Source organism: Theobroma umbraticum, unplaced genomic scaffold, assembly GCF_002168275.2.
Source record: "Theobroma umbraticum cultivar Fairchild unplaced genomic scaffold, ASM216827v3 scaffold_30.0, whole genome shotgun sequence".
Taxonomy (NCBI): Eukaryota; Viridiplantae; Streptophyta; class Magnoliopsida; order Malvales; family Malvaceae; genus Theobroma; species Theobroma umbraticum.
The window spans coordinates 3,758,916-3,773,982 of NW_018397254.1; the positions used below are offsets into that span (position 1 = coordinate 3,758,916).

Consider the following 15,067-nt stretch of genomic DNA (forward strand, 5'->3'; position numbering starts at 1 on the left):
GACAAATAGTCAAAGAGTCAAATGCAATTGGGATTTGGGGAAGGGAGCGAATAAGGAAGGTTGCCCTTGTTACTTGCTATACCCTAATATATGTGAACGTGCAGTCCTTCAAAGTTTACTAAAATTGATGAAATAATTACTGTTATAATCAATTTAATTGTCTTAATATTTTTTTCTAAACAAATCCCTTAATTGAAAATTGCTCCAAAACATGAAATATGTATAAGATTTGTGTATACCCTTTCAAATGACAAAACTTAACAAAATATGATTTTCTTTGTATAAAATGATCTCAGTTTAATTTTCTAGTACCAACTTAGAAATTTCAACACATACATTTTTTTTTCAAAAAACATTTTTTTCTTGCTCGTTCCTCTATTTATTTTTTATTATCAAGATTTGAAAACAAATTTTTTTAATCTTATAAATAGCTCAAAAAAATAAAATATAATTGGGTTGGGTTCAAACAATTTTCTTGATAAAAGAGGCCTATCCCTTGCTTAAAATTAGTAAGCCTGTAGCCCAAATATAATGAAAGGACCCAATCCATCTCGACCCATAGCAAATTTTCCCAGTTCGTCTTCGTCTACAGCTTACTTATGGTAGTAAGTGCCCGCATTTTTCAATTTCCATTCTTAATTTGGGTATATATGTAAATCTAACCACTTCCCAACCTAAAATGTAATACGTTCATTGACGTGGCAAGGTCCCATTAAACCAAACAAAGCAAAGAAACATGCTTCTGTCAACAGATGATATCTACCCACATTGTATATGCTTTAGCTGCAGGGAGACAGGAAGGGGTAACATTGGCAGAATTCTTAGCTTCTCCGAAGAGAAAAGAACATGAAAGAGATACGCATATGAAAGAGTTTTCCTTGGGATTTTGCAGGAAGGGGAAGAGACACTTGTTGAAGAATGGAGAGTAGTATCAGTAACAGTAACGATACAATAGCGGTAACGAATCAAAGAAAAGGCTTTGAAGGAATCAGAATGGAGAATCCATTTACTTTGAAAGTGGGTCAAGTATTTACTGGCTTTGGCATTGGCTGTGGTATTGGTATAGGTGTGGGTCGCCCTATAAATCTAGGTACTGCTCATTGTCAGATTCGCTCTTTGCGCATACTTTATTCAATCAGTGTAAAAATCTTGTCTTTCAATTGTGAAGATGAATTGGGGTGGTTTGTTTAGTCCCAAGAATGATGATATTTATTCCAATTGGCTTCCTAAGAAACCATGTATGTATCACTTCTGGTATCACTTTCTTTTCATTTGTTTTATTAAGCATATTGGTTATGTTTTGTTGTGGGAAAATGTGGGTAAGTGGAATGAATAGTAGCTTTCCATTTTGATGTTTACAGGATTTGAAATGACGGGTTAATTGATTTAGTTTGTTAAAGTTTGAACTTTTTTCAGTCGTCAAGAGTGTGGTTTAGCTTAACCATTTGTTATTCTAAGTCCTGATTAAGAACAGCTTCTTTCTGTCATTTTTTTGGAGTTACTAGATCAGCACTATCCTGACTTAGCTTAATAAGCCTCAATCTCTTGAGTGGCTTTTGGTTGTCTAATACTTGGTGGAAATCTGATTGCTTTTCACTCAAGTTAATTGCAAGATGAAAACATTAAGAAATTATTTGAGTTCAATCAAGAATGCAGTGTAATTTCTTGATTTAATCATGTACCAGGTAATTGGTAATGACTTCCCGTTCAAGGTTTGGCTTGGATGATGTTTTTCTACTTCTTTATGCAATATGATGGTGTTTTGCACAATATAATGGGAATTTGGAATATCAAATGAGATTGTAATTCAATAATAAAATCTTAAAGTTGCCTACACTGAACCAATTCTGCCTTGTTTGGGGTGGCCATGTCATCCATTAACAATCATTGACTGTGGAATGTTGATAGGGAGAGCATACTATTAAAGAGTTATTACTGTTTGACATTAAATTTGTTAAATTATAATCCTTTTGCAAACTCTTAGATGCTTTTGTTTTATCCTCTTTATCCTATGCATGCTTCTTTATATTCTTTGATCATATGTCCTGTGAGGCTGTTCTGTGAGTCAAAGCCTTTAGATATCATACTAATTCTGGAATTGCTGTTTAAAGTTATCAATATTATTACATTAAATAATTGTATCTGGAATGAGAAATGAATGGGTTAGGGTAAAACTTTTACAATTGATGAATATCTCTTATGATGAAGTACATTAGATTGTTGTTAGCTGATGTGAGTGTTGCTGCTGTTTCTGATTGTTTGTATATTCTTTCGAGGATATTTTGTTAACTGGTGAAACGTAACATATGCTATATACCAGGTGCTATACCTATGCTCGGTCAAGTTATGAGTGCAACTAGAGGTGCAACTGATGCGTTTTCTGGTGTTAGCAGACATGTCAATGGTGCTGTAAGTCAAATATACAACGTTCTGATTTTTTATGACACCTTTTATTTTTTATTTTGGATGTTTGATATTTCACAATCTGCTTCTTGTATTTTCTCATGTTTCAGTTAAGGAAGTTGGGAGCGAAGAACATAGAAGCAGGCATTGGATGTGGAGTTGGTCTTGGCCATGGTTTTGGTGTTGGTATGCAACATTGTTGAAAAGAAAGTATTATGATATAAATGCACTTATGTTAAGATGTGATATCTTATAAATTCCTTGTGAAGTCTGATTGTTATTGGACATTGCAAAAAGATGCCCAGAGGTCACATTATGTGTGCCTAATATTTTCAAGACTAGAAAAATTACTGATTTTTTCTCTTGATTCCCTTATTAGTTACTTGATTTTATGCTGTGTACAAAAGTGTTATGTGATAAGCCACTGCTGACCCAAAATACAAGACCAGATACTTTATGGTTTGCTTGTTGACTGCTTAGTTTCAGCACTTTCTTATATGATCATAGCAAAATAGCTGATTGCTGTGGTAGGGATTCCAGCAACATGAGACATATGTCTTTTCTAACAACATGAAAATCTGTTCTTGCTTTCCTCTTCTTTTGAAATTCTATGTATCCACGTAAGGAGTAACCCCATCAAACCTGCTGTGCTTCTATCTTTTATACCTTTACTGACATTGATATCTTTATCCTCATGCTGCATAAAAAATAATCTTGTACATTAATGCTCTGTCAATGATATGAACTAAAAATATCATTTTTGACAGCTAAAGTTATTTTCATTACAGGACTTGCTGTGAAGCCGGGGGTGGTGGATCAAATTCAATGTTGTGTTATAGTACGTTTATTTCTTATAGTGTGGTCTGATTTGCCTATTGTGGTTTGCTTTAATTTTATCTTAATTTGTAATCTAAAATTTCTAGGAAGCAACAACAAAATTGATGATGAAATTTGGAATGGCTCCCAAATTGCCCTTCAGTGAAGGTTCTTTTCCTGTATCCTTTCAAAGCAGTTTAACCTCGAGAAATGAACCCTTCATCCAAAGCCCACCTGGAAACGTGAAGCAAATGGTTACAAAGCTACCAGACCCCACATCTCAAGGCTTGCCTGGACCTGCAAATGTGGGCAGAGATTCAGCTTATGAAAAACTTTCGTCAAAATATCCAACTGAGACATCTTATGGAAGTCGAACAGAAAAGGTTCTTAATAATTTTTTGCAAAATCCAGTTTTGAAGGAAGACAAAACGAGCCTAAATGAACTGGTATGCAAAGATACCCTTGTTCTTGTGCATTTCTCTTTGCAATTCATCACTTGAGGATTTTGCTATTTCTTATCCTCATTCCTGCATTGAATCTGAATGTGAAATGTTAATTTTAGAACTTATGGGAGGTCTATGGGGTTAAATTTGTGCAATATGAGGTTAAAAGACCAGCTTGTTTTATACACATAATGGTTGTGAGAGAAACATTATTTCCCTCTAGCAATTGAAGGAGTAGCTGGGAACAGAAAGCTGTGAAAAGAACATGCTTCAACACGCAACAAATAGTTGCAATTGTTCTGATTTTGGTTATCAGTGGTAGCAGTAGGCAGCAGCAATAATGAATTTGAGTTTGGTTGTTTTGTAGGTTGGGCGCTTGCGTTCTGAAAACAACTTGCTTCAACTGGTAATGCTCCCTACTCACTAGTTTTTCCACCTGATCGTAGCCATTTTGTTTTACTGATCTTGTTGCCAAGAAGATTATTGATCATTAAGCGGAAAAACCACATAAAAATTGGAAGAACACAATGGCAATTAGATGTAAAATTTCATGATTGACGTTGCAATGTTTTCGACATACATTTGATTCATACAAGCTCTCATCCACTTCACATTCATCCTCCTTTTATTTAGGATTTTGTTAGATTGTACTGAAACTTCTATTCATTAAGGTGTTGAAACATCAGCGCATCATTGAGGAACTTATGGAGGAGAATGAGAAGCTTCATCAGATACTAATGGAAGACCTGAAAATACCACCAAGCAAGCTCCAAGCCAGTTACTCGAGTAAAATTAAATCTCCATGTTCAGAATGTTTCCATTGCCGAAGAAAACTAAGGAAAAATAGATGATGACAAGAAGTAGGATATGTAGAGTAAAGACCATTCAAGTGCCATACCAAAGTTCTTATTGATAACCTGTCCAACAGGATTTTGAATTCTGCGAGGCTTTCCAACCTGATAGTGCAGAAGTGTTGTTAACTATCATTGATTATGATCCAATGGAAGAGGATACGAAAGTAAATGACATTACACATGATTATACCGAACAGATTGAGAGATGCTGAAACTAATATGCGAAGGAATCTTCCAAGGCAGGTTTTTTCCTCCCTTGATGTGCAAGTTTCTGCAGTTTTGCTAACTGATCATGAAACTATCCATTTTTGTTTATGATCTATACAGGCTTGTCTCTTTTGTTTTTTAAGTATTGCCAATGTGATAAACAGTTACATTCAATGCATGTGATACTGTGCAATTTTGGCTGCATATGAACGAAACTTTGTTTCCTTTGCTCAAGCTTTGCTTAGCTATTCTCCATGAGCATGACTTTGCTTTTAATCAATCTCATCCCAAGCTCAATGAGTCAAGAAGCTGGTTTAAACTTGATCATTTCGCCTAAACGACCAATCCACCAGAGCAATGTTACAAAGTTTAAGAAAACCTCCATGACACCATTGAAACATGCTTTTCCACACAATACTACTTCCAGACCAAGACACTGGACGAGCAGTCGGTCCCAAAAAGGACTCCAAAAGGCTTCAAAGTTGAAACAGCTCATCCTTTTTTCTCTCTTTAAAAAATATGGTAAGAGTAATCCTTTTTGTCAATTTGATCTACCCCGCGCAGGCCCAGAGCAATAAATTATGGGCCCATTCTAATGCTTTGGTGGGCCAAGCTCTGACACTGCTTATAGTCTTTGGTCAATATCAGATGATTAGAGGGCTTAGACTCTAAGCCCAGCAGTTCGCCCCCCCTATGCCTAATCAGAAACCCAGTGTGTCCGTTTTCTTTTTTGTTTTCTAATTATTGTTTTTAACCCAACGTCAAACATTCTTACTAGGTTAATAAGTAGTAAATTTGTGTGGCTCACGTGGAAGATAAACTGGACTAGGTTGGAAGGAGGGCAAGGCTTGGTTTAGGCTTTTATTCTTAGTGCTTGTCATGTCTTCATGGAAGAAAGACAAGACAGAGAAAGAAGATAGACAAGCTGAGATGTTTTTTAGTGCAGTGCTTCTTCCTAGTGTTTACCCATTATTTTTACCACCTCTTTTTCAAAGGTATCCAATGTTGTTTTCTCTTTTTTTTTTATCTTTTCTTAATTAAATTCCTATTATTTGTTTATATAATTTAACCTGTGCATGCCATTCATTTTAACAGGAAAATTTTTCATTAATGTCTCTCAAAAATAAAAAAATTCCTTCCATCAAACTACATAATAACATGTACTTCATGCAAAATTTTGATAAGAAAAAAATATTGATCATTTTTTTACTTTTTGTTTTTTTTTTAGAAATAGTTAAGAAGTTTTATGCAATAAAAAGAAAAAAGAGTTTGACCCTTATTATATATAAGCCCAAACCAATAAAGAAACAATTATGTATGCACTTAGGTAAAGATTTGAAAGAAGTTAGAGACCCAAAGATTTGATCTTAAACTTTATTTTTTTAAAAAAAAAAATCTGATTCTAACTTGCAACTTGATAGTTAATTTCCTTGAACTTGCTCCTGGGGGCAAGCACTAGCACCCCATGTGCACATCACTTTCATTCTCGAATTGATTGTCCTTTGAGGTTTAGGCCCACCACAGCCAATCATGCATCCATGGCATACTCCCTCAAGACTTCTCTCTCTCTCTCTCTCTCCCCCTTATGGTTTTGCACCACTGGAGGAAAAAGGCCCATGCTCTCCTGTTTTAGCACTCATAGGTCAGAGCATATACCAATTTCTCCCACAAACCCAAAGGTGTCTACAAAGGCAAACTCTCTACCCCTTTCCAAAATGTTTAATTACTCTTTCTCTTCCCCCACACAAGTCTAAACTTAACAGCTAGCACCTAACCTTTTCCATGACCATTCACCACCACCAATGTGCACCTCTTCATCTTTCTCCATCTACCCCTCAACCATCCCATTCTCATCTAACTTTTTAGCAAAGAGAGAAGATATTTGGGCTTTAAATGCATGCACAGGAATATGTACTTTCTTATTTTGTGTGTGAGTGTTTGTGCATTGCTTCTTTGAGGCATTTTAAGAAGCACATTAGAATTGTAATGGACTGAGTGAATTCATAATTGATTAGAATATAATCATTTGAACTTTGTGAATCAACACATAGTTTAGTGGCAATCAAATGTTTTTTCCATCTCATCCTCTTAAACTGGCAAGGACATAGTGAAAAAAGTCTCCGTATCTGATGTTTGCTTAAACAATGAAAATAACTTGATTGAATGGCCATAAAATTAACCTGCCATTTCAGTTTGTTTTCCCCTTATTTTCTCCATTTTCTTTAGCAAAAACCAAGATGGATAGTCTAATATTCGATTTTTCTTTTCTTTTATGATAAAGTCTAAGCAAAACAATATCCAGAATCACAAAGAAAAGAAAATAATGAAGACTTATTAGAGTAACACAAAACAAGAATCACAAAGTCTCTCTTTATTTGGCTAAGTCAAAATGCTACAAAAGAGCTGTAACATTCAATGTAAATCTTCAAAAATAAAGGCACCTCGCAAATCACAAATGCAGCTCCAAGAATCAACCAGAGAGAGAATATAACCAAAAAAGAAAAAAGAATACACAGTAAACAACTTGATCTACATAAAATAAACAAAAGAAAAAAGATTAAAAATTTTGGAAAAAATCTGTGTCCTAAACAAAGAGTGCAACTCCTCCGAGCAATGCTAACAAGGACATGCTGTATTCACGTGTGGAAGCAGCAAAGCTTGGCGAAGACGTAACGGAAGGAGGCGTAGCAGTGGAGGGAGAAGGTCCTGATGCTGGTGGACTACCGGCTCCCGGAGGTCCAGGAGGAGAAGCTGCGGAAGGTGAAGGTGGAGAGCTTATTGATGGGCTTGGTGCCATAGGGGTAGATGACGGGCTCGGGGCCATTGGAGTTGATGATGGGCTAGGAGCCATTGGGCTTGTTGGAGTCACGGAAGGAGGACTGGACGTGGCCGCGCGCGGGGGTGAGGAAGTTGGAATCATAGCTGGGGGAGGTGTCATGGTGTGGGGTGCTGGGGTGGATGCTGTAGGGGGAGTACCACCAGTAGAGGGTGTGGTGCTTGAGCTCGGTGGCATTGTTGGTGCTGCTGATGGACTTTGAGCTACTGAACATGAAATCAGGGCCAGCACCAAAGTCAGCGCGAGCATGGCACGTGAATGAGCCATGCTAACATATACGTATGTGCGCGCCTCGAAGCAGAAGGCAAAGAAAGGTGGAGAAGGTTAAGATAGCAGGAGGCTGAGGCCTAAGATGAGTTGTGTGAGGTATGGGAGAAGGAGAGGTACCGAGGATGATATATAAAGGCAAGGAGATTGAAAGTTTGAAGAATCATTTCACGGGATGAGTATACGGATACTTCATCCAACTGGCCACAAGAATCGACGCGTGTCCCAAAGGAATGTGTGTTTTTTGTGGTCGAGCACTGCCTGCTCAGGACACGCCATGCACAGGATCAAGAGGATATTTTCCTTTTCCTGTTATTTTCACAAGATAAGGTTAAATCCAACATACATTTGTTAATTTAAATTCCCTGTTTATTCTAAACTAAGGTCACAAATTGTTTATTCCATGATGTGGAAGCCATCAGGTGGTTTTACTTTTTTAGGAATTTTTATACAGAAAACAGGAGAGCTTAAAGTTAGAATTAATCACGTGACATGGGAACAATTGCTATGATTTCATTTGATAAGAAAAGTCTTCCATCTAAATAGCACAAAGCTTTGATGCTTAAAGCAGTTAGTAAATACACGTCAACAACATGAAATAATGCATTTGATTCTGTACAATTGTCACTCTGCTTTACAGTCCTTAGGCCAAAAACCAAAGTATGAGAACCTGTTCCCTTTTTTTTTCTGGGTTGATATTGACAAAAAAGCAAAGGATAAGTAGTTTCTTGTCCAAGTGCTAAATATAGGTAAATTGGGGCTTAGCTTCCACGCCCACCACAGGATGATGGCGGGGACAAATGACCATAGTGGCATTCATGCTTTGCAGGTATCGTTTTGTTTGTCCCACCAACCCAAAATTTGTGACGGCTGACTTATTCAGGAGAATCACAATGACAAGAGCAGCAAGATATCGAAAAATCATCTAGAGAAAAACCCAAGAATTTGTAGCAGCTAGCAAGAAATTTTGATGTTTTTGTGCTTTTCTTCTTGATCTGATTAGATTCATGCTGAATTGCAAGATGAATTGGGTTTAGTACCTTACATAAAATTGAATGATTCTCTCTATGGGAGTCAAAAAATTTAGATTTGTGATCATAGTTCTTACATCTGCAGTAATAGTACTCATTAAGTGCTCTGCGTACAACTGCACAGATAGAAATTCTTGGAAAAGGTGCAGGTTACGCAGATTTGGCATGTTTTCCATGTTGCTTGTTTGGTCGGTGACAAAATGGATTGCGAGCTGTTAGAAATCGAGCCAAGGTCGTTCTCTGAAACACAGAACATAATGGTGGCCAACAACCGATTTATGTCCAACTTTGGTCAAGATGTTCATGGAAAAAAAAAAAAAACCCATCCTGCTCAGGTTACATTTTGGGCAATTTGTAATCAGAAAATGCATAAAGATATGTAAGTTCAAGGGGTAAACAACATTAAAAACTAGTATTCTTTTCACCGTTTGTGCAGTTCTTAGCAAGGAGTACCTGAGGCTTTTTCTCTTTCAAATTTCAATCCTAATGTAAACCCTTTTTATTGACAAGATTTTCTTCTCCCTCGGTTCCAAACCACACAAGCCATGAGCCCATGTCATGAATAATCAGGATGTTGGCACAGGAAGCACATGGTGGTCCTTCATGATGACCCGGACCCTGGTTCCAGTTTTTCCTCCTTGCTAAGCCTAAATTAATGCAGAACCCGAAGCCAGATGTGCTCCCATGGAGTGGACCTCCAATTCGTTGGCTCATTTCTGGTTGGCTGTATCTTAAATCAAACCTAAGGATCAAAGGCAATAGACATAGTTTGAAGATGTCAGATTAACATTATTACTTTAACAAAGAACACACATAGTTTAACACTAAAGAATCAAATAGTTCTCTTACGTGTGGGCGTGGTGAGAGATCAAGAATTTCTTGAACAGTACGAAAAATTGAAAAGATGGCAGATGTTGTGAGACGAAGGCACAGCATAATTCTAATGGAAATCCGGGTTTTTTTATGTGGTCTTAAACTTGTTGAAAATGAAATATGAGAATTTTTTAAAATTATATGGTTAGAGAGAACATAGAGTTTGTGTGACAACCAGGAAGGAGAAAGGGGTCCTCAATTCCAGCAACTACAATGGCGATTGATGGTAATGTCTGCTTTTGGAGCTATCAAAAAGGACACATTTGTTTGATTACAAATTACGAACGCAAGTGAAGAGGAGCCAGCCATGCCTTTGGAAGCTCATGTGCATGTGCTAACGTGTTAGTCACTATATTTCATCATAAAATTCTTTTTCCCCTTTCTTTTCAAGCAACTTGGGAACAAAAAGAAATTGGAGAAACACTCAGATATGTGATAGTTCCCTCGTTACGTATGAACAATTTAGTACTAAAGACATTTGTCTGAAATGTAAGTTTAGTGTTTGAATCTCATAACCGTAACGACATATCATTAGAATTTGTATCCTGATCCGAACAAAAAGATTTGCAGGAACAAGGAACATGGGGAAAATCTTTCCTGGAACTGGAAAGAACAGAAACCACTCCACTTGGGGACAGATTCAACAGACACACACAAGGGGTAGGGGTAGGTAACAGAGAGTAACCCAAGGGCCATTAGTTGGCTTCATGTAGAGAGCAGGACATCTCCAAAAACATTAATTGCAATTTCAAACGTTAATCAACATCTCTATCAAGGCAATTATATCCCTCAGCACGTAAGGACCCCCCTGGTACAGGAGAAGCCATTTAAATTCATTAAAGCATAACTGAAGGCATCATCTCGACAGACTTGACTTTGAGTTCCCTTCTAATGCTAAATATTGACAAAGAAAACACGAGCATATATGCGTTAAAACAGAAATTCCCTTGAAACTAATAACTAACCCTTGAATTCGAACCGGCAATCCAACATTAATGCTAAAGTAGGCTTAGCAGAAACCTAACAGCATTAAGGCCGCCAAGTTAGATAGCTTTTGATTGAAACAGCTAACTTAAAAACGATCTTCAGCTTCAGAAACAGTCATTAGCACAAGTCAACCTGGTTTTTAAGTTTACTTCTTATTCGACTTAGAGAGGGGCCGGGGCATTGGAAGAACCTCGTTTCTTGGAGAACATTTATCTGACATGAGAGGCTGATGAACCAAATGAACATTCACATATTGTTCATAAATATAAATATTTAAGACAAAAATTCAACAGGTGGCCGGTGGGTAATAGCAAAATTAATGCTGCCAAGTCAGATAGTTTTGAATTGTCAGAGGTTAACGAGAAGAATGAGATCCACCCACCATAATAGTCATTGGCACAACTTAGCCCGGCTGCTCCACTTACTTTTATTAGATCAGTTAAAAGAGGGAGCTAGGACATTGTTTGTAGGAGAATCAACTGAAACAAGAGACAATAAATCAAACTAATGTTACATGTTGCTATCAGTGTCAATATATTACAAAAATCAGACTAGCTGGAGATAAGCTGCAGCCGTTGCCATCAAAATTTAGCAAAATACATATGCTTCATGTCTGTCAACTCAGACAATTATTTTTAGCACTTCTATCTATCTCTAGTATGTGTTCTGAACTTCCTTAATTATTATACCTCCTTCACACCGTACCTGGTTATCACCTTTGATTGCTTAAAAGAGGTTGGGATCCTGTAGCTGCAAGAAAAAGGTGGAGATCAGACAAGTCCAAAATGATACCATGTTGGAAGACTTTTCACACAGGCAAAAGACAGGAATGTGACTTGATTGAAGCAAACATAGAACCTCTAGCATGAAAAGTAAGAATTTTAAACAATAAAAGGTAAACTTTTCCAAAATATTATCTTTCAAAATCGAAATTCCACATATAACACACAAGAATTATCTATAGGAAAGCTTGGAGCCTCACAAATAACACATTGAAAAAGCTTTTCTTTATCATCTACCTGGTAGTCTTGGAAGTCACAAAATATATTTTAATTCCTATCGCTTCCGTTACCATGACTGCTCCAATTTAGTGGACAGCAATTCACCCTCAATATTATTAAAAAGCAAGTCGCTACATTTAATTTCAAAGAAAGTTTTAATACTACTCAGTATGCATCTCGCATGCATGCATCTGTGCAATAAAACTTCTGCCACATTACCTTCAAAAGCTTGCTGTCCATGGCATAATGGAATTGGTTTCTGAGTTTTCTCAGTAATTTCTTCTATGACCAAACGTGATAAAAGAAGTGCTGCAATAAGAGCACCAACCATTAACATTACAAAAACTGCATCCCATCCCTTTGTCGAGAGAAACCCAGTGAGTAGAGGGCCAAGTGCAGCGCCAACTGATCCAGTGCCATCAATTATGGCAGTCACTGTTGCCAATGCCCGAGAATCCCCTCTGAGAGAACTGTGTGTACCAAGGTCTGCAGAAACTGCAGTTGTGATAAGTGCATATGGCCCATTTACAAACAAGCCAGCAATCATCATAAGCAAAATGTTTACGGTACGAGAAATATTTCCATATGTGCGGTATAAGAGCATGGAAGGAATTGCAGCAGACATGAAGCTGGCTGCTGTAGTAGCCCGGGCATTAAGTTTATCAGATATGTATCCAGCAAGGATCCCACCAACAATACCCCCTACATCAAACAAGGTAGAGAGATTTCCAGCAGACTTCACAGATACATACTCCCCACCAATTTCTGCATAACAAAGTATGTAAAGGTCTCAGACTCTGAAAGGTAGCAAGTTCACACAGGTCTAGGCAAACAGGAAATAAATCTCTTCGGATAGATAGTTGATTACTTAAGAACCAACTTTGGTCAAAATTTATGCACATCCAGGTACTGAATCCACAGAAAAAAAAATGAACAATATCTTTACTGCTATCACAAAGCATCTGGATTACAAGCTGAATATTAAGCACAATGTTATGCATCTTTAGTAGAATCCCATGCTCCAGCAACAAATAGGCCTCAGGAAAATAAAATAGAATAGATAAGTGAAATATATACAACCCACTGAGAGACTCAATTGTTAGCTGACAGGACTTCAACTAACTTCATAAGCACAATTTTATACACGATTGATGCATTTTGTATCTCTTATTTATTTCTCTGAAAAAGGAAATCACAACGAAAAGAAACAATTTTAATACAAGTAAAAAAGAAAGAACAGAAAACCAACTTACAATTCACAGGAGTTAGACTTAAGGATGAATGATCAGTAAACTAGCACCCTAGAATGCTTTTGTCCCACAAAAGTCAAAAGACAAACTAAAATCGTTGAACCTGGCATCAATATATGCTACATCAAAGGGTAGAATAACAGAAAAATTAGATCCTATATATATCCATTTATCAATTTTATATCTGTAGATTGACTGGAATAAATTTTGGTTGTTCAATTAGACAAATGCTGACACCAAACCAAATCTCAAAGAAGGAAATTTTATTCGAGCTCATCATGATTCTAGCTTGACTTTCATTCCATTGTAAACCTAGCATAAATTCAATCATTTCAAAAGTTGCAGTCTCTTTTAATCTAGTCACTCAAAGTCTACAATAAAGCACATTCATCAACCAAGATCAGAAGATATTTTAAAAAAATAGATACCTATTAATCTCCGCGTTGCAATTTCCATCTCGTCAATGAAACAATACCCAAAGCTTGGAAACAAGAAAAATACCTGTCTGACTCAGATAAAATGGTAACCAGTATAAAAATGTGTAGGCCACGAGCTTTGAGAAGAGGAGGCATAGTGCAAAAGGAATCACCCCTGGTATCAAACAAGCTTCAAAGAGTCCAACACCTTTCCTGCTCCCTGACCCCTGTTTGAGACTAGAACTTTTTTCTACATCGACTGCATTGCCCTTTTGAACCTGAGCCATCTCATTATGCGGCACGGAACCTAGTTTCGGAGTTGAAGCATTTGCACCAGCAAAACCGATATCCTCCGGATAAGCAGGTAGGAACAAATAAACTAGTACCCCTGCTGAAGCAATTAATGCTCCTGGGACAATAAAAGACCATCCCCAGCCATAGTCCAAAACAGCAGCAGCAAGAAGAGATCCGCTAATATTCCCAACTGAAGTATGCGCATTCCAAACACCCATAATCAAACCCCTCTTCCTTTTCCCAAACCAATTTCCAATTACAGCCACAACTGAAGGCCACCCAGTTGCTTGAAACAACCCAGCAACCATTTGCATCACAAGGTAAAACCCAAAGATATGAACATTCCAAAAGTATCCCATCCCAAACAGCGCCACAAAAATGCCACTCCCAATCATCCCAGTTGTCAAGAACAGCCTAAGATCCAAAGTATCACCTAAATGCCCTGCAACATACATTCCTAAAGAGTAACAAGCCAGAAAAGCAACATCAATTTCACCCAATTTTGATGTACCATCAGTTCCATTAAAAGGATACCAACCCTTGTGTTTCACCCTGTTTCTATCAGAACTCACAAATTCTTCCTTGATGAAGACATTTCCAACAGGCCAAGGCTTCCCCTCAGAAACTTTAATGGGGTCAGGATACAAAACACTCTTAACTATGCTACTAGGTTTCCTAGATGCATGATAACTAGCATATGCTATGAAGGTAATCAACAAAACCATGTATCTATATGATTTTAGGCTCCAATCCTTACCTCTAATACTTCTAATAAGTAAAATCCCAGGTGGGGTTTTCCTCGTTGCATCTGAATTCCTTGACATCTTTAACAATCCCACAAATTTAACCACTCAAAACCGATAGAAAAAGCTAGCCTTTTGTTACCAATCTTTCATAATCATCATAATCATAAAAACCCCATCCTCAAACATCCTTAAAAGGCGAAACATCTTACAAAATGCAACTAACTTGATGGACATAAAAAAACGATACCTTTACCTCACAATAACAAATCCTTTTATAATCTAAAAAGGATAGCTAACCTTGATGCATACTAAAAAACCTTTTTCACTGGTTCTTGCAGAGAGAGAAGGAGAAAAAAGGTTGGTTTTTTTAGGGGAGAAGAGAGACTGGTGTGAGGAAGAGCGAGGTTGGCGGGAGAGGGACAGGGGGGACGAGTTTGTATCAAAACTGGATACACGTGCTACTTTTCTGGAGCTTCAACCGAAAACATTTGTATCCAAGTGCCACATAGGCGATCGAGATAGTGACGGGATAACCGCGGGTCAATCAAGGGAGAGGTTTGTGAAAGGCTACCTGATAGCCACGTTGCTAAACGGGAAGAAACACAGCAGTATTGACCGATGAGCAGCTTATTCCCAAAATCAC

The 15,067-nt window shown here is 37.4% G+C and overlaps 3 protein-coding genes across 4 annotated transcripts; 2 read left to right on the top strand and 1 right to left on the bottom strand.

The window, feature by feature from the left end:
* Nucleotides 1-767: 767 nt before the first annotated feature.
* On the top strand, nucleotides 768-4,917 carry LOC110415864 (dynamin). 2 transcript variants are annotated; one of them, XM_021427626.2, is made up of 7 exons: nucleotides 768-1,090; nucleotides 2,321-2,409; nucleotides 2,514-2,589; nucleotides 3,192-3,241; nucleotides 3,327-3,665; nucleotides 4,030-4,068; nucleotides 4,334-4,917. In XM_021427626.2, the coding sequence occupies exons 1-7, from the start codon at nucleotides 919-921 to the stop codon at nucleotides 4,511-4,513; spliced, it is 945 nt and encodes a 314-aa protein (XP_021283301.1). In that variant the 5' UTR covers nucleotides 768-918; the 3' UTR covers nucleotides 4,514-4,917. The 2 variants fall into 2 exon arrangements, with proteins under 2 accessions (XP_021283301.1, XP_021283307.1); XM_021427632.1 differs by lacking the exon at nucleotides 768-1,090 and adding an exon at nucleotides 1,108-1,238.
* Nucleotides 4,918-7,054: 2,137 nt separating this feature from the next.
* Nucleotides 7,055-7,931, top strand: LOC149527710 (uncharacterized). The gene has a single exon (XM_089784641.1). The coding sequence runs from the start codon at nucleotides 7,351-7,353 to the stop codon at nucleotides 7,759-7,761; it is 411 nt and encodes a 136-aa protein (XP_089640767.1). The 5' UTR covers nucleotides 7,055-7,350; the 3' UTR covers nucleotides 7,762-7,931.
* Nucleotides 7,932-11,212: 3,281 nt separating this feature from the next.
* Nucleotides 11,213-14,841, bottom strand: G3PP4 (Major facilitator superfamily protein). The gene is made up of 3 exons (XM_021424165.1): nucleotides 13,470-14,841; nucleotides 11,938-12,483; nucleotides 11,213-11,467 (listed from the first exon to the last, which is right to left on the bottom strand). The coding sequence occupies exons 1-3, from the start codon at nucleotides 14,500-14,502 to the stop codon at nucleotides 11,430-11,432; spliced, it is 1,617 nt and encodes a 538-aa protein (XP_021279840.1). The 5' UTR covers nucleotides 14,503-14,841; the 3' UTR covers nucleotides 11,213-11,429.
* Between the last annotated feature and the right edge of the window lie 226 nt (nucleotides 14,842-15,067).

Bases quoted from the DNA above. Each gene is read 5' to 3' on its own strand.
- LOC110415864 (XM_021427626.2), top strand. From the start codon at position 919: ATGGAGAGTAGTATCAGTAACAGTAACGATACAATAGCGGTAACGAAT. The intron at 1,091-2,320 runs GTACTGCTCATT...GCTATATACCAG, and splicing joins GGGTCGCCCTATAAATCTAG to GTGCTATACCTATGCTCGGT. The intron at 4,069-4,333 runs GTAATGCTCCCT...CTATTCATTAAG, and splicing joins AAAACAACTTGCTTCAACTG to GTGTTGAAACATCAGCGCAT.
- LOC149527710 (XM_089784641.1), top strand. From the start codon at position 7,351: ATGCTGTATTCACGTGTGGAAGCAGCAAAGCTTGGCGAAGACGTAACG.
- G3PP4 (XM_021424165.1), bottom strand. From the start codon at position 14,502: ATGTCAAGGAATTCAGATGCAACGAGGAAAACCCCACCTGGGATTTTA. The intron at 12,484-13,469 runs GTATTTTTCTTG...TTTGTTATGCAG, and splicing joins ATTTTATCTGAGTCAGACAG to AAATTGGTGGGGAGTATGTA. The intron at 11,468-11,937 runs GTAATGTGGCAG...TTTTTCTTGCAG, and splicing joins TGGACAGCAAGCTTTTGAAG to CTACAGGATCCCAACCTCTT.